This window comes from Tachyglossus aculeatus, chromosome 21 (assembly GCF_015852505.1).
Source record: "Tachyglossus aculeatus isolate mTacAcu1 chromosome 21, mTacAcu1.pri, whole genome shotgun sequence".
NCBI classification, from domain to species: domain Eukaryota; kingdom Metazoa; phylum Chordata; class Mammalia; order Monotremata; family Tachyglossidae; genus Tachyglossus; species Tachyglossus aculeatus.
Genome location: NC_052086.1, coordinates 21336429 through 21358449, shown reverse-complemented (window position 1 = coordinate 21358449; position 22021 = coordinate 21336429). Strand labels below are relative to the sequence as shown.

Here is a 22021-nt window from a genome sequence, read left to right as displayed (position 1 = left end):
CGTGCAAAGCACTGTTCTAAGTACTGGGGAGGATACAAGGTGATCAGGTTGTCCCATGTGGGGCTCACAATCTTAATCCCCATTTTACAGATAAGGTAACTGAGGCCCAGAGAAGTTAAGTGACTTGCCCAAAGTCACACAGCTGACAAGCGGTGGAGATGGGATTTGAACCCATGATCTCTGACTCCAAAGCCCCTGCTCTTTCCACTGAGCCACGTGATGACAACCAGGCAGTACGGAAGGCAGACGCACATCCCGAGACCTCCAGCTACTCCCATGCCATGCAGTCCAGGAAGGAGACAAATAACTTGCTACATAATAATAATAATAATAATAATGGAATTTGTTAAGCGCTTACTATGTGTGAAGCACTGTTCTAAGCACTGGGGGGGACACAAGGTGATCAGGTTGTCCCACATGAGGCTCACAGTCTTAATCCCCATTTTACAGATGAGGGAACTGAGGCTCAGAGAAGTTAAGCGACTTGCCCAAGGTCACACAACTGACAAGTGGCGGAGCCGGGATTCGAACCCATGACCTCTGGCTCCCAAGCCCGGGCTCTTTCCACTGAGCCACGATGCTTCCGACTTACCCCCAACCTCTTACACTGGCCGAGCCTACAGATCCCAAGCCTGTGGGCCTGTGCCTGGCCATTGCAAAACTGAACCAAAGCTGGGTTGAACTCAACTTTGATGTGCCCCGTGCCCGTTAAGCTCCCCGGAATGCCTCTGCCTCATTTTGGGAGTTTTGAGTTGGGAGGCCTTGGTACCAGCTGGGGTTCTACTGCTAATCTGTGCCAGTTGGGCCCACGGTAGACGTCCCCGGGGCCGGTGGGACCCCGACTCTCAGTGGTCCCCGGGGTCAACCACATGGGTGAGCCTCGATCCACTTCCAATTTGGTTCGGGTCAACAATAATAATAATAACGATGATGATGGCATTTATTAAGCGCTTACTACGTGCAACGCACTGTTCTAAGCGCTGGGGAAGTTACAAGGTGATCAGGTTGACCCACGGGGGGCTCGCAGTCTTAATCCCCATTTTACAGATGAGGTAACGGAGGCCCAGGGAAGTGAAGTGACTTGCCCAAAGTCACACAGCTGACAATTGGAGGAGCTGGGATTTGAACCCATGACCTCTGACTCCAAAGCCCGGGCTCCTTCCACTGAGCCACGCTGCTTCTCTGCTTCTGGATCTGCTTCTGGGTTGGCTTGCCATGCAGCCTGGCACATACAGAAGTAGCGTGATCACCTTGTAACCTCCCCAGCGCTTAGAACAGTGCTTGCACATAGTAAGTGCTTAATAAATGCCATCATTATTACTATTATTATGGCTCTGGAGTCAGGACTGGGCACAGAAGGTGCCAAATGACCAGCCCATGCAGGGCTCTAATGCCTCTTCTCTACTGGAAATGGAAGCGGTGGAATCAGAGGACACCCACATAACTGCATCACCATTACTTCTGTGTTATGCTTGGGAAAGGAAATTAGAGCTGGGGAAGGAAAAGATTCATAATAAATTGCAGATTGATAAGAATCTAGGTCTTCTAGTCTTATCCCAACAGTTACATCTGCCCCTACAGCAAACTTCTCCACAGGACCTATATATAATACAGCTCCAAGATGAATGCCATCTTTTCTACAGTTTTTCATCACCAGAAGAATTTAACTGGCTTTTCTAACTACAAATTCATCTTAGGATGAGAGCCATTCAGGGAGCCAGATAACTACTGAGGCATAAAGCCCTTTCCTTGCCACAGTTTATCCCGAATTAACTACATTACATTTTGATAGACTTAGCATTCATTAATTAAGCTCATCTGCTACTTATGGATTTAGGCTACAACTTCAGAGTAACCCACTCACCTCTGTTCACGGTCCGCTGTGTCACTGTTTATGAGAGCCGTCGTGACCTGCTGTAGCATTTCTAAAACTTCATCACATCCAGTCAAGATTTGGGTCGCAAGAGCCAAAATACTCGTCTTTAGCTCCTAGATATGAAAGGTTACAGTTATACCTGCACTTCCAATGAACAGAAATTTACAATTGGGAAAATGAAGGCGATGAACTTCCTAATTCGCTAATGTGGTGATCGGGTAAATCCACAGAAGTAGTTTCACTTTAAGACTCAATTAGGCAGGGCGGTTTGGGATTCTAAGCCCTGGATTGCTGGCAGAAATAACCAGTATTTCACAGGGAGGAACATCCAGCCTCTAGAAGGGAAAGGCATTTTCCCCAATCTCATCCAGCACCACAGAATTCCAAGCAAGAGACTGCACGGGTGGAAGACAGCCTTAGGTGGTATGGACACTGCTGAAGAAAGAAACAGAGCAGTGAAACAGTACATGGAGAGGGGACGGGGATAAAAGTTGAATAAAATGAGATGAATGCATCACAATTCTGTAACAACACAGTTTAGTTTTTACTTGGTACTTCATACCCAATGAACTCGAAAATAGACAATTAAAAGATGTGCATTTAATAAGGAGACCCAAGGTATCAGGCAGTTAAAGACTACTACAGATTGTTCTATCTGTAATTTATTTAACTTATTTAAATATCTATTTACTGATTTACATTAACGTCTGTCTCCCCCTCTAGACTGTGAGCTCGTTGTGGGCAGGAATGTGTCTGTTTGTTCTTATATTGTACTCTCCCAAACACTTCATACAATATGTTGCACACACTAAGTGCTCAATAAATACAACTGATTGATTAGTTATAAAATTATGGGAGGGATCAATCAGATGCAAAAAGGTTTCCCTCATCCTTATTTTTTATAGAAAAGTATACAGTAGCCTGCATTCAGAAAAAAAGTTATCGAATCATAGAATGTTCAAAACAGAATTAGAAGGAATTAAACTTTGGTTTTGGTTTTTTATGCATTAAGGTCAATGTGTTTTAGAGTAGAAACGGCTTATCTTTTGATGTTTCGAATTCTAGCCCCAGCAATGAAATCTCAGCACAAAAGTGCCAACAAACTCAAGTATCTGCTGAAATGACATTAAATACGATGGCTATTAAGATCTTGAGCATACTGAATTACCATTTTGGAACAAAATCACTGATTCTGGGCAGAAGCAGATTTTCAAAAGATAATTACAGATAGGTCAAGATGGGTTATGAGTTGTGATAAAAAAAAAACCCTAAATTGCCTAAAAGATAATGGCTCAAAATTGCAAAAAGAAAACTAAATTCTGATTTCTAAAAGCCATCCGCAATAGTATGGAGTGAGACACTCCCTAAAATTGAAATGGTTTGGGAAATGATCGATTACATGTGACCTCTGGCATTATGACCACATCAGGTGTCAGAGGATTTCTATATTTAGGGTGTATCTCTATGATTCATTTTGAAAACCTGAAAAAATAAGTCCAAGATAAAGAAAGATTGATAGGGGAAAATGAAATGACTAATCATGATGGCGTCACAAATATAGGAACAGCATATTGTCTCTGTTGCGGAACTGTACTTTCCAAGAGCTCAGTTCAGTGCTCTGCACACAGTAAGCCCTCAATAAATATGACTGAACGAATGAATGAACACTAAGACCCTAGATAATGTATGATCCAGTACTGGCCTCCCATGAAAATACATCCACCCAGTGGGATCCAAAAGACACAGGAATTCTGCCAGTATCTCTGTGATTTCCACATCATCCTGAGTAGAAAGCATCATTAGAATAAAGCTCGGTGTTTACCTGTACCTTCAATGTCTCGCCCTGCAAGGAGTTGTCACTGTCATCGTTCTCATCAGGTTTAATCAAAATAGTATTACTGAGAAGGTGGTTCTGTACTGCCATCAGATACCGCAAACAGGATGATGCAGCCTTTAATACAAATAAAGTTTTTAAATGATCTAAACGAATGAAAGAAGGGAGCATGCAACCCTTAAGCCTTTAAAGATAGGCAGGAAAACAGAAAGAAAAACACCACATTACTTCTCTCAGTTGAGGTATTTTTGCTCGGCAGCTGTGTGGACAAGTTGGTGAACTTTCTGAATCTCCACCTTCCTTTCTCTTCACTATTGCAACATTTCACACTCTCCTTACAAAAATACTTAATTTTTCCACTTAAAATCGCAGGCTTATTTTTTTTCTGGCCTCAAATAAACCTCCATTAGGGAAGATTTTTTGCCCGACTCTGTTAAGTGCTCTCAGATTTCTACCTCCCTCTGTAAAACATTCCATGATGCTTTGTTTTTTTTAAAAAAAGGTTCTAAATACGAATTCATTCTGATAAATGAACATTAGTCTAAAAGTAATAAAATTATCCATACATACATTCAATTTGACACTTCAGTACACCAAGTGGATTTTAGTGAGGGAATTATGGTTTTGTCTTTTTGGTTGAAGGAGGGCCAGATACATTTGTTTAGCTTTGTATTGATAAAAGAAATACACTTCTGAACTGCTTCTTTTGAAAGCTACCTTAACGTTTGTGCCTAAACAGAATAGAAAAAGAAATAGTTTGCTATAATTTTGCTTTCATCAAATTCATGTTACTTACAGGCACAGTTGAAAGGAGTTTTTGAAAATCATCTTTAGAGACAGTTTGGCACTTGGTGATTAAGATACAGGATTCCCGAACAACAATCTTCAGAATGTAGTGCAATAGCTCATCATTTAGTCTTTAAAATTCAGGAGAGATTTAATGATAAAGTGTTGGTAGCTTATCAACAAAAGGATTCATTTCACATATTTGAATACCGACTTCCATGCACTGACAATCATAATTCCCAACTGCCAAATTACCAAATTCAGCAAAGATATCAATCCCTTAAATCTAATGTGAGAATCATATCCCCAGTCATACCAATGTGACCTAAAAACAAAAAAGGCAGTTCACCTAGTAGTGGGCATCATTCACAACAATATTGATAACTTACAATTTAAAAAGGACAGTTCATTGTTCAGAGCGAAACATATTATTTTTTAACAGTAAGTCCTTAGACCTTCCACTAAGATTTTCTCAAAAATTTTTACTAGGGTGAAGCCTGCTAAATGCTAAATGGTTTGAGAGTTTTACCATTTTAAAATAACTCTGTTAAGAATATTTTTTATTTAATGACATAAGATGATTCATGACTATATGAAAATGCCATCAGAAGCCTTAAAAAATTTCAAACACCCCAAACTGAATACAGATCAGTTAGCAACAGAATAAAGTGCTCAAACGATTCATGTTGGACCAAAATGCAATAACAGCAGAAATGAGCAATGCTGCCAAAACAAATTTAGACAAAAACCTCCTCCTTTTTTTGAAAGGCTGTTAAAGGAAAAAAAATGACTGATGCTTAATGATTCTGTATCACCTGTAATGATCATCTTCATCACTCCCAAATCTGTTGTTCTGCAGCTGTTCTGTTAAATTAGTCAGGATCACATCACGGAGCTGGGAAAGCCCCGTATTCCTCTCTCCTAGAAGAGGACATAAGGTTTTTAGATTATTTCAAAATGCACTTGGAAAACTGTCTAAAAATAAATTTTGAGGATTAAAAAAAAATCTGTGTACATGCCGACATATGAGCATTACCACATATATAACTCCATTAACCATAAAGAAAAAGGTAAAAAGATAGCAGTATGCCCGAAAGCTTTTTCGTGAAGTCAAACAAGCAAGCTGTGTTTCTGATGTTCATAGAGTTGAAGCATTAATGCAGAAGCCCAAAAAGATACAATCTGTATTTTCTACCAGACTCTTAACATTAAAAGAATTTTTTTCTACAGCAAGCTCTGCTTGAAGATGAGTGTTATCTTTGGAAAGTTAACATAAAAGCAGGATCCAAATCATGGTTCATTAAAGTTTCCTGACAGAGTGGACAAAGAGTAAGTTTTATTTTAATATCCAGTGCCTCCCCCCAAATACAAAAACATTCTTCAGGTTTTAATGAAAAGAGTTGATTCTCACCTTCAGTTAGAACCAGTTTAAGTAAATTATTCATTTCCATCTCCCCTGGGTATAGGATATTTAAACCAGAGCTACAACGATAAGGAAATTGAAAATTAGCTTTAAAGCACATACCCTAGAAAACTACGAAGAAATTTGTTTTCTAGTGGAAAGATTCTGGGTCTGGGAATCAGGAGACCTGGGTACCAAACCTAGTTTTTCTATGGGCCTTGGACAAGTCACTTAATCTTCCTACCTCAGTTTCCTCACCTGTAAAATGGGGATAATCATTACTGTCTCTCACTACCTCACAAGGGGGTTGTGAGGATAAAATGAGATGATTTATGTGGAAGCACGTAGGAAAAATAAAACTCCTGTACTAATTTGAGATATTATTTCTGTTTCGGGAACCCGAACTCCAAATAATCCTATTTAAACTTCTGATGGAAAAGTATGAATTATTCATGAGGCTATATTAAAGGATTTGTTATTTTATTTTTAAATTTACCTAAGCCGAAATCACTGTTAATCCCTCACTCTACCACATCTGTGGCCACGCTCGACTTCTTTTGTCTGTAAGGGAAAAGATTCCCTTTTCAGCTTCCTACTTTGTGCATGAAAAACCGCCTATCTTTCGGCAATACTTGAATGATCTAAATATCGATTATGGAACTCCCGTCTCTGGGAAGGATTTCCTAATTAATACTCAATGCTTCTGTTACCTCCTTGTTAGTCCAACTGATGTTATTATCTTCTGCCAACTAAGCGCTCACTTCCCCTACCCTCTCTCCCTTCTCTGTAGCCCTCACAATTGGATTTATGTCCTTTAAATATCTGATATCCACCCCATCCTCAGTCTCACTGCGCTTATATATCCATAATTTATTTTACTGTCTATCTCCCTCTCTAGACTTCCTTGTGGGCAGGGAACATGTCTACCAATTCTGTTATATTGAACATTTTTTTAAAAGTATTTGTTAAGCGCTTACTATGTGCCAAGTACTGTTCTCTCCCAAGCACTTAGTATAGGGCTCTGCACAAAGAAAGTGCTCAATAAATACAGTTGACTGATTTGTAAGGAACTTATGCTTGCCTCCCACAATGGTTTTTAAGACTCCTGATGGCGTGACCATGTCTTCTGCTGCAGATGTACTCTCCTGACCACTTTGCTTGTATCCACCCCAGAGCTTAATACTGCGCTTGACGCATATTAAGTGCTTAACAAATACCATACTTATTAATCATTAATATTATTAGCCCAGGGCACAACAGGGCACATGGTATGTGTCCCATAAAGACAAATGATAGATTAGCTTTATTCTAGTACATCAAGCAGAAAAGGGTTAACAGCTCTACTTGGAAGGAAAGGGATCTTCTGATTTCAACAGCATATAAAATAGGGCTTTTTCCCTTCACTTTTTCTCTTCTGCTCCAAAGGAATGCTTTTATGAATAGAAAATGCTAAGCAAACCAAGGTTTTTGCCCAGCAGTGGTATTCATGCTTTGGTTTATTCACTTGGAACAAATGTCCAGGGTCCCACACCTCCCTGAAAGGGGACTCCTGACAGCTGCTGAAATGGACAAGTGGGTTGGCAGGAATGGGTTGGCGGGAATGATCCCAGACTTTTTTTTCCCAGGTTCCTAATGTTCGTCTGTCCCAGTGAACCCACGTGGCGGCAGCTGCAGCAGCAGCAGTCCTGAGCCCTGCTCGATGGCTAAAGCAAAAAACAAGCAACGGAGTTGTCAGCCCAGGTGGAGACAGGTAAGAGGAAAGGAAGATTAAAGTGTTGCCCTGGACTCTATAGATTTTAAGCTCACTGTGGACAGGGAATGTGTCTGCTTATTGTTATACTGAACTCTCCCAAGCGCTTAGTACAGGGCTTTGCACAAAGTAAGTACTCAATAAATATGACTGAATGGGGATTACTCTATAATAATAATAATAATAATAATGATATTGGTATTTGTTAAGTGCTTACTATGTGACAAGCACTGTTCTAATCACTGGGGTAGATACAAGGTCATCAGGTTGTCCCACGTGGGGCTCACAGTCTTAATCCCCATTCTAAAGATGAGGTAATTGAGGCACAGAGAAGTTAAGTGACTTGCCCAAGGTCACACAGCTGACAAGTGGCGGAGCCGGGATTAGAATCCACGACCTCTGACTCTCAATCAATCAATCAATCAATCGTATTTATTGAGCGCTTACTATGTGCAGAGCACTGTACTAAGCGCTTGGGAAGTACAAATTGGCATCACATAGAGACAGTCCCTACCCAACAGTGGGCTCACAGTCTAAAAGGGGGAGACAGAGAACAGAACCAAACATACCAACAAAATAAAATAAGTAGGATAGAAATGTACAAGTAAAATAAATAAATAAATAAATAAATAGAGTAATAAATATGTACAACCATATATACATATATACAGGTGCTGTGGGGAAGGGAAGGAGGTAAGACGGGGGGATGGAGAGGGGGACGAGGGGGAGAGGAAAGAAGGGGCTCAGTCTGGGAAGGCCTCCTGGAGGAGGTGAGCTCTCAGCAGGGCCTTGAAGGGAGGAAGAGAGCTAGCTTGGCGGATGGGCAGAGGGAGGGCATTCCAGGCCCGGGGGATGACGTGGGCCGGGGGTCGATGGCGGGACAGGCGAGAACCAGGCACGGTGAGGAGATTAGTGGTGGAGGAGCGGAGGGTGCGGGCTGGGCAGTAGAAGGAGAGAAGGGAGGTGAGGTAGGAGGGGGCGAGGTGATGGACAGCCTTGAAGCCCAGGGTGAGGAGTTTCTGCTTGATGCGCAGATTGATCGGTAGCCATTGGAGGTTTTTGAGGAGGGGAGCAATATGTCCAGAGCGTTTCTGGACAAAGATAATCCGGGCAGCAGCATGAAGTATGGATTGAAGTGGAGAGAGACACGAGGATGGGAGATCAGAGAGAAGGCTGGTGCAGTAGTCCAGACGGGATAGGATGAGAGCTTGAATGAGCAGGGTAGCAGTTTGGATGGAGAGGAAAGGGCGGATCTTGGCAATGTTGCGGAGCTGAGACCGGCAGGTTTTCACCAAGCCACGTGTCATCTTCCTGCCTTTCCTGACAAGCCACCATACAACTTAATTCCCTAAAACCTATCAATCAAAAATATTTATTGAGTACTTATTATGTACAGAGCACTGTACTAAATGCTTGGGAGAGCACAACAGAACTATAAGACATTAATTAATTAATGATGGCATTTGTTAAGCGCTTGTATGCGCCGGGCACCGTTCTAAGCGCTGGGGTAGATACAAGGTAATCGGGTTGGACACAGTCCCTGTCCCACATAGGGCTCACAGTCTTAATCCCTATTTTACAGATGAGGGAAGTGAGGCACGGAGAAGTGAAGTGCCTTGCCCAAGGTTACACAGCAAACAAGGGGCAGAGCCGGGATTAGAACCCATGACCTTCTGACTCTCAGGCCTGTGCTCTATTCACTAGGCCATGCTGCTCCTCAGCAGTGTGGCTCAGTGGAAAGAGCACGGGCTTTGGAGTCAGAGGTCATGGGTTCAAATTCCGGCTCCACCACTTGTCAGCTGTGTGACTTTGGGCAGGTCACTTAACTTCTCTGTGCCTCACTTCCCTCATCTGTAAAATGGGGATTAAGACTGTGAGCCCTACGTGGGACAACTCGATCACCTTGTAAACTCCCCAGTGCTTAGAACAGTGCTTTGCACATAGTAAGTGCTTAATAAATGTCATCATTATTATTATCAGCCCACAGTGAACTTACAGTCTAGATAATATGTACTGAATTTATCCCTCCTAGTTAGCAGGGCTCAGGGCAGCTGCAACTACATGGGAGTCCTTAGAGAAGAAGGAGGAAGAGGGATTATGGGGATTCCGGGGGTTTGTCCCACCACCATCATCATCATCATCATCAATCGTATTTATTGAGCGCTTACTGTGTGCAGAGCACTGTACTAACCGCTTGGGAAGTACAAGTTGGTAACATATAGAGACAGTCCCTACCCAGCAGTGGGCTCACAGTCTAAAAGGGGGAGACAGAGAACAAAACCAAACATACTAACAAAATAAAATAAATAGAATAGATATGTTCTGACGGTCCCGCACAGCAGACCAGCAGCTGTCCGGAGCCCCACTTCCCAGGAGATAGCTATTCTACATATCTATTCTATTTATTTTATTTTGTTAGTATGTTTGGTTTTGTTCTCTGTCTCCCCTTTCTAGACTGTGAGCCCACTGTTGGGTAGGGACTGTCTCTATATGATGCCAACTTGGACTTCCCAAGTGCTTAGTCCAGTGCTCTGCACACAGTAAGCACTCAATAAATATGATTGATTGATTGATTGAGATCCAGGGGAATCCCATTGAGAGGTGTGGGGAGGCACCACCAGCAAATACAATGTTTACTCAATCAATCAGAGGTATTTATTGAGAACTAAGTGCAGAGTACTGTACCAAAAGCACTTGGGAGCGTACAATGCAACAGAATTAGCAGACAAGTATCCTGCCCAGAGTGAATTTTACAATTTAGAGATGAGCTTACAGTCTAATGTTAGGAGAGGAACGTGAGAAAGTGCTGGGCACATAGAGCTTAACAAATACCATAATTATTATTACATACTTAAAGGCAGAACTTCTGCTCTTCTAAACTCACCCCCTAACAACTGACAGGGCCCTCCCACACCTTCCTAGGGATAGTCCTCTGTGTTTGTATAAATTTAAGAATTGCCAGAACCAACCATGGAAGAGATTAGACACAAGAATCATTTCTTTTCTTAAATACACACACAGGCCCTCATTCTTGTGAAAATGATTTTGGAAAGACAAACCTCTAAAAAAAAAAACCCAACTCATTACTATTTTTTACCGATTGTGTGTGATAGATTATGGTTTTAGATTTTATGATTTCCTAAGTAATTTAATTCGATCACAGTGGTATTTATTGTGCTCTTACTATGAGCAGAGACAATATTTCTCAGGCAATAGAAAGATTTCTATAGCTGGAATAAATTAATAACTCATTCCTATCCTGTATAAGAGCTTTAGATTTATATCAGTAGCATTCAGAGCACAGGCCTGGGGGTCAGAAGGTCATGGGTTCCAATCCCAGCTCTGCCCCTTGTCTGCTGTGTGATCTCGGGCAAGTCACTTCACTTCTCTATGCCTCGGTTACCTCATCTGTAAAATGGGGATTGCTCCATGTGGGACAGGGACTGTGTCCAACCTGATTTGTTTGTATCCACGCCAGTGCTTAGTACACTGCCTGGCACACAGTAAGTGCTTAACAAATAAAACAATTATGAGTATTATCCTTATTCAGGCCTCACCAAGTACCGTGTCACATAAGTTAAAGAAAAAAAAATAAAGGTCGGTAGTTGGGGTACAGAGGTAACTTACAGCCACGGAACAGAATGTCCCTGGCCACCCTCCTCAGCATCTGAACCGAAGAAATTATTTGCACCGAAAATGTTTAGATAAATTGATATCCTTTTTCAGAGAGAAGAAAGGCAACTTTGAGCACAAACAAGGAGATGTGGCTAAGGAAAGAGTAGAGGCGAGGCATTTGGCCCTTGAACTCAGCCATCCCTTTAATACCCTGGTTCTTTCTGGGGGAACTCTTCACCACTTCTGAAGCGCTTAGTACAGTGTTCTGCACTCAGTAAGCACTCACTAAATCACACTGACAGAGTGACTGAAGAACCAGGAGAGATGTACCTCATTCAATAGAGTGTGTCGATAAACTCTTTTAAGTTTACCTGATGGCTAGACAGACCTCCTTCTGGATTTCAGGGCAAATCTGGTCTCTCGGGGCCATCAACAGCTGCCACAGTAGAAGCCCAGAACGACGAATGATGTCTCGATTCCGTTCCGATTGCTGACTGAAGAAAAACCTAAACACCACCTATGGAAACATGAGGTATACAACTAAAAAAGCTAATTCATCTGCGGAAATAAATTCCCCTGGCAAACAATACCTTGATAGGTGTTCATATGATTTTTGTCACAAAAAATACCTTGCATTTTTTGTTAATGGTATTTGTTATAAGTGCACTATTACGTGTCGGGCACTGCTCTGGGGTAGATACCGGCTAATCAGGTTGGACACAGTCCTTATCCCATATGGGGCTCACGATCTTAATCCCCATTTTACAGATATAGTCAGTGTGATACAGAGAAGTGAAGAAACTCACCCAAGGTCACACAGCAGAGTTGGGTCTAGAACCCAGTTCCTTCGTTCTCCCAGGTCTGTGCTCTATACACTAGACCACACTGCTTCTCCTAATTTATATCTGTAAATTACAATGCTATCCCTGTAATCATGCTCAATTAGCAAGAGTGCTATTGATAAATCAAAAGCTCTTACACCGGATAAGATTGAGTTATTAATTTATTCCATCTACAGAAATCTTTTTATTGCCTGAGAAGTATTATCTCTGCCTGCAGTAAATGCTCAGTGAATACCACTGTGGTTGAATTAAATTACTTAGAAAATCAAAAAATCTAAAACCATAATCTACCACACGCAACTGGTAAAAATTAGTATGGTTAGTTTTTGGGTTTTTTTAGGGGTTTGTCTTTCCAAACTCATTTTCAAAGTTATTTAAAAACTACACTGATACCTGAAAGACGACAAGGATGCAGCGGATAATACAGGTGTCTCCATTGACCATGGCTTTCTCCATAATGTCACAAATACTGCTAAGATGGTGTGCTTCAATTGGATGTTGCTTGCCCAGAAAATTCGTTATTGGCAAGTTGCTATTGGTTGCGAGAAGATTGAGTTGATGGATGCACATAGCACCAACATGGTGCAATAACTGGTTTATAACCTCATTTGTGGTTATAGCCTCTCCTAGAAGAAAAGAAATGGTAGGGAATTATATTTTTGCTAATTTTGGCGGGACACTATTTCATTCAGTGTTACTGGTGCATTATATCGATTAGCTATTATAGAGTTGTGTTTCCACGCAGAAAGGCATCTCTGACGGTGAAATTCTCCTATGAGGGCATGTTTGGCTGAACAGGGAAACTGCATCACGCTCACAGAAAGGCGTGATATGTTTGCTCACTGCGGTGTCCGGTCTCATACTCTTCTCAAACTCCCCAATCAAGGCGGCGTTGGTTTCTCGGTCACAGTGCCGCCGGGCTACTCTGAACACAGGGTTAATGCTAGAAGATGAGCTTTGTTCCAAAGCTGTATCTTTGTGATCTTTCCTTGACAGTTTATGTTGCCATAAAATTGGTCCCCGTGCTTACAGGCCGTACCTTTCCACTGGCACAAAAGTAGGGCCTGTAAGCATGGGGACCAATTTTACGTTTTGAGCGCGGAGGTGAACTTGGGGTGGGGTCTCAGGAATGTGGGAGGAAAGGAGGGAAGAGGAAGAAAAAGAGGGGGAAAATGGAAAATTAATCAATGGTATGTACTGAGTTCTTAGTTTTTGTACAAAGCATGGGAATAATAATAATAGTATTTGTTAAGTGTTTACTATGTGCTACGCAATGTCCTAAACACTGCAGTAAATGCAAGGTAATCAGGTTGGACACAGTTCCTGTCCCACATGGGACTCACAGTCTTAACCCCCATTTTACTGATGATGCAAATGAGGCGCAGAGAAGTAAGGTCATTTGCCCAAGGTCACACAGCCGAAAAGTGGTAGAGTTGGGATTAAAACCCACGGCCTCTAATAATAATAATAATAATAATAATAATAATAATAATAATAATAATAATAATAATAATAATGGCATTTATTAAGCGCTTACTATGTGCAAAGCACTGTTCTAAGCGCTGGGGAGGTTACAAAGTGATCAGGTTGTCCCAAGAGGCTCACAGTCTTAGTCCCCATTTTACAGATGAGGTAACTGAGGCCAGAGAAGTTAAGTGACTTGCCCAAAGTCACACGGCTGACAAGTGGCGGAGCCGGGATTTGAACCCCTGACCTCCGACTCCAAAGCCCGGGATCTTTCCATTGAGCCACGCTGCTTCTCTAATTCCCAAGCCCGTGCTCTTGCCACTAGGCCATGCTGCTTCTCATACTGCACTAAGTGCTTGGGAGAGGACAACAGAACAGAGTTGACGGACATGTTCCCTGCCCACAAAGAGCTTACTAAAGAGGAATCTGAAGTTGGGAGAGGAGAAAAGGAGAAGAGAGGACTGGGTCAGAGGTTCCTCCCTCTGCTATCTCCAGGATCCTGTGAGGACTCACCTCCAGTCCAACAGAGCAGCCGGGAGGTTCCTCCAGGGATGGGAACGAGGTTGGGGTTTGTGAGCAGCAACATGAACTCTGCAAGGACGCCTAGTTGCTGTGCTGCTTCAATGGCCTGGAGCTGCCACTCTCGGGCCCTGCAGTTATTCAAGCAGCAACGACGCTAGCCCTAAACAGGCCCGCGGAGACACAGGCCGGGCTGTGAGTAGCGACAGTAATCAGCCGCTCTGGACCACGAAGCAGCAAGGGGTCTGCCACCCTGGGGGGTTCACGCCACTTCAATGGCAAAGATTTTCAACCTCGTCTCATCCCCATAGGATCCCTCAGATTACCCGTGAAAACTGGTGATAGAAAGATGGATGGCTTGTGCTCACAGTGCTCTGGAGTTGGAACGAGAGGAGACCCTGGTAAAGACCAGAGAGATCACTGTGGTAGCAACAGAAGTGGCGGCCTGTTGGCAGTGGGGTGCGGGGAGGGGAGCAACAAACAATAACCAACATCTTGGCTTCGCCTGTGGTTCTTTTCTGCCTCCCGGGGACAGAAAGTAATAATAATGATAATATTTGTTAACCACTCACTCTGTGTCAAGCAATGTTCTAACAGCTGGGTAGATAGAAGCTCATCAGGTTGGACAGGGGGCCTATTCCACACAAGGCTCGTAGTCTTAATCCCCATTTTACAGATGAGGTAACTGAGGCGGAGAGAAGTGAAGTGACTTACCCAAGATCACAAAGCAGGCAAGTGGCAGAGCTGGGGTTAGAACCCAGGTCCTTCTGACTCCCAGGGCCCATGCTCTACCCACTAGGCCGTGACTGTGGCTAATTACAGCTGCTCATCTTGCCTCAAAAAGCCACTGGGTGAGGGGATGGCAAGGGTTCACAAAAGTGAAGGCAGGGCAACACTGCAGCTCTTTGGGTCTTCGGCTTGGCTGGTAGTCTGTCAGCCTGCCCTTATACTTTAAGTCTCCCTAAACAGGCCTGGATTCAATGATCTAAATCTCTTGTCTTCACTTGCATCGTTGGCATAAGCACTCTCTAGGTAACACGATTCTGTGTCATTTACCTGTGCACTTTTATCTGTACCCCCTAAACACTTGACCTCTACCCCACCCTCAATCAATCAATCGTATTTATTGAGCACTTACTGTGTGCAGAGCACTGAACTAAGTGCTTGGGAAGTACAAGTTGGCAACATATAGAGACGGTCCCCACCCTCAGCCCCATGACACTCATGTACATATCTTTATTCCCTGCCACTTTCCCTATTTGTAATTTGAATGACCGTTTCTTCCTCCAGACTGAAAACTCTGTAGGCAGAGATTGCTCCCGCCGATTCTATTGTACTGGACTGTTTCATGCAATTAATACAGTGCTGCGCACACAGAAAGTGCTCAGTAAATACAGATGATTGATATCATGGTCTTGTGGCCTAACGGATAGAGCACGGGCTGGGAGCCAGAAAGACCTGGGTTTTAATCCAGGCTCTGCCATGTGTCTGCTGTGAGACCTTAACTTCACTTATCTGTGCCTCAGTTACATCTGTAAAATGGGGATTATCAATACGTCCAACCCAATCTGCTTGTAACCACCCCAGCACCCAGTACAGTACCTGAAACATAGTAAGCCCTTGAAAAATACCACAATTATTATTATTATGTGCCTTAAAAATGAAGATCTTTGGATGTAGAGTTTTCCTGGTGCTGGCTGATTCATTACTTAATAATAATAATGATGAAGGCATTTATTAAGCGCTTACTATGTGCAAGGCACTGTTCTACTTCAGGTTTTTTCAAACATCGTAAGACTGGTTTGCCTGACTGGTTTAGCAAAGTGCTCATAGCCTGCTAATTTGGAAAGATTTCTCAGGAGAGCAAAAGCATATTCTGCCACATACATCCAGGCCCCTCACTGCATGGCTGTGTAGAATAAACTGAACATGACTGAGCTAATGACATATTTAATACTCTCTGCTTTAGTTAACCGACGAAGGAGGATCAGACAGGGTGCCCTCCATCTGTGAAAAGATGAACCCTGCCACCATGAAGCATCTTAGACCAGGTCAATAGTCTACGTTATTTTCAAAGTCCAGATCGACTAGTGACGTCAAATGCTTTTGTAAGGTCGGTGAAAACTGTGTCGAGGTCTCGGGGCAGTTTCCCGTATTTCTTAGGTTTCTTCCAGGCTGCAAAGATCGTGTCCACACTTCCTTGCTGTGGTCTAAAACCACGCTGTGATTCTAGGAGTGTGCGTGGTCAGTGACATTCTTCAGTAAGCCAGCCAGAGAGTAGGTAGATGTCTGGATAGTAGCCATAGTCAATTTCACCCCTTTTCTTGAATATAGTGATAAAATGGACTGTCAGCTCCTCGTGGGAATGTGTTTATCAACTCTCTCAGGTGCTCAGTACAGTGCTCCACACACGGTAAGCATTCAATAAGTGTGACGGTTTGATTGAATGATATCTTTTGAGATACTGTGGCAGTTCTTTAGGGTTCCAGATGTGGATAAAAAGCCCGAATGTAAATTAAGGGACTGTCTTCTGACAACTCGTGCCTGACTCGATACAGCAGGGTGCAGTGGCGGAAAACAATGGCTGTGTGCATGCACACACTGGGGGAGAATGGTATTCCCCCGGCATTTTTGGTTTGGGGTTTACCTTATTCAAGATTGGCTGGGTCGCTACTCACAGCCACGGTGGCGGAGCCCAGCCCCAGCCAGCAGCCTCTTTAGTCACCGACATCCACGGCCCCGCCTCTTCAGTGGCCGGTTGGCCACATTCCCCTCCCAACTTCCAAAACTCTCAGAAAGCCCAGGTGGCCATGATATGGCCCCAAATCTGCCAAACAATCACTCTTCCACCCTTCAAAGCCCTACTGAAGGTGCACCTCCTCCAAGAGGCCTTCCCAGATTAAGCTCCCTTTTCCTCAGCTTCCCCTCCCTTCCAAGTCACCTAGACTTGCTCCCTTTGCTCCTCCCCCAGCCCCACAGCACTTATGTATAGGTGCATATATGTATACATCTATAATTCTATTTATTTATATTGATGCCCTCCTTCTGCCCATCTGCCAAGCTAGCTCTCTTCCTCCCTTCAAGGCCCTGCTGAGAGCTCACCTCCTCCAGGAGGCCTTCCCAGACTGAGCCCCTTCCTTCCTCTCCCCCTCCTCCCCCCTCCATCCCCCCCATCTTACCTCCTTCCCTTCCCCACAGCACCTGTATATATGTATATATGTTTGTACATATTTATTACTCTATTTATTTATTTATTCATTTTACTTGTACATATCTATTCTATTTATTTTATTTTGTTAGTGTGTTTGGTTTTGTTCTCTGTCTCCCCCTTTTAGACTGTGAGCCCACTGTTGGGTAGGGACTGTCTCTATATGTTGCCAATTTGTACTTCCCAAGCGCTTAGTACAGTGCTCTGCATATAGTAAGCGCTCAATAAATACGATTGATGATGATGATGCCTGTTTACTTGTATTGATGTTTGTCTCACCCCGTCTAGATGTGAACCCACTGTGAGCAGGGATTGTCTCTATTGCTGTATTGTACTTTCCAAGCACTTAGTACAGTTCTCTGCACACAGTAAGCACTCAATAAATACGAGTGAATGAATCAGTGTAACTAATGTTTTACGTACAGCTGCCGTTAGGCACATATAGCATTCACAATTTCACCTCCTTCACGAGGATTTCTCTAGCCAATTCCCAGCCAATACCAAGAGATTACTGTTATAATCCAAGTTTTCCTTAATGCACTGTTCCGTGAGAACACTATTCCCACACTGCAGGAGAACAAAGTGTTATAAGTGTTTAAGCGGTGTGCACCTCTACGCTTATATATCTTGGTAAGGATGCCAAAGAGCACAGGTGCCTGGCTATGTTCCCTGGCTCTGAATGGCACGGTTACTTCCTCATTAACTGGAACAAATGCCATGCCTCTGATTGTTGATTAGTGATTTTATGTTTTCCTTGCAGGCCTCATCTTCAACAGTAAGTGTGCTTAGAATTATTAAAATCAATAGCTATGCAATTTCAAGGCAATTGAGTGCAAAGTGAGGTTCAGTTCAGCAACTAAATTCTGCAACTTTGGTGAAACACGTAAACTTTTTATTGCAAATCTACACCGATGAAAATAAAACAATTAAGCATAACTTTCCTTCATATGGTAGCATGTAAATCTACCAATTATGTTGATGACAATCTTTGATTCCAGGCTATGGCATCGTAAAGGCCAACAAAAATCTGGCCTACATAGAGTATACCATTAGGACATAATACTGCTTAGGAAAGTGTTTGCAATCTGTCGCATTTTAAATTTACCCTCTCTCAAAAATGCCGACTTTTCAGTTTAGCTCACCTTTTGGTTCCGTGATGATGTGGCTGACTCCTAGTCTCTGGCAGACATAATGGAAAGCTTGATTCCCAGGATTGCACCACTGATCAATATAGTCATTGGAGCAGGTCCATAGCATGTTATTTACTGTATCATAACACGCACCTGGATAAAGAAAATACACAAATTACATGCTTTTATTTATTCAAATACCACCTTTGCCTTTTCTTCAAAAGAAGTTCACATGACGAGATACCACATGCTGGGAGAGAAAAATCTCTCAATCCATCATATTTACTAAGCACTTACTGTGTACTAGGCATTTGGGATAGTACAGTATAACAGAGTTGGCAGACACATTCTCTGTCCACAATGAGCTTATGGTCTAGAGGGGAAGACACACATTAATATTCATTATTTTTCATTCTGCTAAGCGGCTGAGTAACATTTAAGGCCATTTCTTCATGTTGCCAGCACAAATCCCTCATGCACTGAACTACAAATGATGTGAACTCTTTCTGCTGAAAGGTTAGAATAGCAGCTCTCAATACAGATCAGTTGAGGTCCTCTATGCATATAGCTGAGAGTTTAAAAGTGGTTTCATATTGATTCTTAATTAACCACAATCTAGTACTACTTCAAGTCCACTCTGAAAAACATTCTCCAGTGGGTACAGACACATTTTTACGAGGTAGGCCACCTGCTCAGAGTCTAGAGTTTTTAGGAAAGATGGCAGATGTCTGATCCACCACCCTGAATTCTTAAAACTGTTCATTATAATTCTGGAGGTCAACTGTAGATTTGCAACCTGACTTCACACACATTAGAGTCAATAAAGAAAAAGGCTATGGCTTCAACTCATCTCAATATTGGGTTTCTTTGGAAACGTTTTCAAAGGGCAGGGTAGGTAAAGTTTATAGCTAATTTATGTCAAAAGGTCTATTGCACCAGGAGAAGTGAATGATTTCTGAAGCTAAAATACTGGTCACCAATATTAAATATTGACGAGTGGGTGGCACTGAATCTCTATGTAACCTTGCATAAATAGTGTAAGGTAGAGATAAAAATACAACTTAAATAAGAACAATAATTATGGTATTTGTTCAGCACTTATGCGCCAAGCACTGTCCTACGTGCTGGGTAGACATTCTATTTATTTTATTTTGTTAATATGTTTGGTTTTGTTCCCTGTCTCTCCCTTCTAGAGTGTGAGCCCGCTGTTGGGTAGGGACCGTCTCTATATGTTGCCAACTTATACTTCCCAAGCACTTAGTACAGTGCTCTGCACACAGTAAGTGCTCAATAAATATGATTGAATGAATGAAAATATGTTACTTAGGTAGGACACAATCCCTGTCCCACAGTCTAAGGGGCACAATCTAAGGTTCCCAGGCTAAGGGGAAGGGAGATCAGAAGATTTCTTCTTCAATATGGCACTCTCATAATTATATGCTTCGCCACTGTCACCACTGTCAACAGTTTTCACTGTCTACTGTGTGCAGAACACTGTTATTAGGAACTTGGGGAAGAAACAGAAAATGTAAGTAAAAAACACCACCCCTATCCTCAAAGATCTTACAGTCTGCATTGATCAAATTGTTGTGGCTGGTTTTAGAAAAGATGTGAAGCAAATAAAAATGAACAAAGTGAATGGAAAATAGGTCTGATGAGCAAAGGTTCAAAGAATTGAGGTTCTTTAACCAAAAAGAGGGAAGGCTAAGGGGTAATCATAATAACAATCTTCAACTATACGAAGCCTTATTATGAAATGGAAACTGTGCGGTTGTTTCCCAAATCCACAGAGCATTAAACAAGAGGAAATAAACAAATTGTAACAAGAGAGAATTTGACTGAGTAAAAGAAAGAACTTCATGACTGGTAGAAGACTAAAATGCTGGAAAAGAAGTTACAAATTCTTTACCACTGGATTCTTAAAAAAAGCAAGATAAGTATTTGACGTATGTGCTTTAGCCCCTACCTGCTTGGAGAAAGGAGGCACAACTAGATTATCTTTCAAGGCTCTTCCAGTCATTCAACAGTATTTATCAAGCACTTACTGTGGGCAGAACTATGAATGCATGACGGATTTTCTCACTACACAATGGACAGGAAGAAGCTGGGAGTTCAAAAATCCATGCTTGTTGAAATACCCAATAGAAGCTGCCCAAAATGTGGAGTATTGTCTACAATCATGTTGTCCTAAAGCAAGCCTATACATTTATTTCTTACCCAGTCCTGGTACGAGTGCACCACGCCCGAGTGAGCTTCCTGCAGCATCGATGAGGTCTGCCCGGCTAGTGAACTGACCGTCCGAAATATTGTACACCAAGCTAGAAGCAAGAACTTGAAAAAGAAGCAAAAACACAGCTTTAATACATCCTCAAGAGTTGGATGTGTCCATTTTTTAAGTTTTAACCTCATAAATCTATTCTCAAAAAAGTCAGTTAAAAGATAGATAGACGATAGATAGATAGATAGATAGATAGATATTCAGTTGGTATTGAACTCGAGAAAATATCTCTGCAGCAGCCCGTGCACCTAAACTGTTCAGAGAATGGGGCTCTTTCAGGTCTCATTTTCACATTTCAATGTCAGAAACGAGCTAAATTTGAGCGAGCTAAATTCCCTCCTGTTCAGTAGCAGGAATCCAACACTTTGGAATAAATGGGGCTCAAATTAAGCCCCATTTATATGAATCTGATTCATCACATCCCTGGGTTCAAGAAACAGGAAGATTCTATAGCACAGAGGCTACCAACTGGGGGGCTTGCAAACCCCCGGGAAGCAGTTGGAAGTTTTCTATGGAATGCAACCATTAATGGCAGATAGGAAATCACGGAGTCTAGGATGAAGCTGCGGCAGATAATAAGGGGGCCCGATTTAGTAATGCCACAGCCTCCGAGGCACATAGGAGCTGTTTAAGTGGTGGGGTGGCATAATGGGGACATTCATGACTGTGGGGGGAAATGGTTCTTTATTTTATGGCATTTGTTAAGCACATTACTACTACAGTGCCAGGCACTGTACTGAGCGCTGGGGTAAATACAAGCTAATCGGGTTGGACACAGTCCCTGCCCCACAAGGGGCTCATAATCTTAATCCCCATTTTACAGATGAGGGAACTCAGGCCCAGAAAAGTGAAGTGACTCGACCAAGGTCACACAGCAGACAAGTGGCAGATCTGGGATTAGAACCCAGGTCCTTCTGACTCCCAGTCCCATCCTCCATCCACTAAGCTACTCTGTTTCTCGTCCTTCAGATGAAATCTGTAAACCTCAAGTGTACAGTTTCTAAAAACAGTTGAAACACCTGTGGCCTAGCAGATTAAGCAGTTTACTGTCTGGAGGAAGGATTAAAGCTTAATTCTATGATTCATTCATTCAATCGTATTTATTCGTATTCATTCAATCGTATTCCCCTCCTCAAAAACCTCCAATGGCTACCGATCAATCTGCGCATCAGGCAGAAACTCCTCACCCTGGGCTTCAAGGCTGTCCATCCCCTCGCCCCCTCCTACCTCACCTCCCTTCTCTCCTTCTACTGCCCAGCCCGCACCCTCTGCTCCTCCACCGCTAATCTCCTCACCGTACCTCGCTCTCGCCTG

At 42.6% G+C, this 22021-nt stretch overlaps 1 protein-coding gene across 2 annotated transcripts in view; it reads right to left on the bottom strand.

Moving 5' to 3' along the window:
• The window catches only part of HECTD4 (HECT domain E3 ubiquitin protein ligase 4), a 227360-nt gene that overhangs the window by 97280 nt on the left and 108059 nt on the right, over positions 1-22021 (bottom strand). For both annotated transcript variants that reach the window (XM_038763449.1, XM_038763450.1), the window contains exons 10-18: positions 20647-20760; positions 18442-18582; positions 12499-12731; positions 11635-11780; positions 5908-5978; positions 5312-5417; positions 4507-4627; positions 3699-3827; positions 1865-1989 (exon numbers count right to left, since the gene is read on the bottom strand). In XM_038763449.1, the coding sequence (XP_038619377.1) occupies positions 1865-1989; positions 3699-3827; positions 4507-4627; positions 5312-5417; positions 5908-5978; positions 11635-11780; positions 12499-12731; positions 18442-18582; positions 20647-20760 (1186 nt within the window). The remainder of the gene's footprint in view (positions 1-1864; positions 1990-3698; positions 3828-4506; positions 4628-5311; positions 5418-5907; positions 5979-11634; positions 11781-12498; positions 12732-18441; positions 18583-20646; positions 20761-22021) is intronic.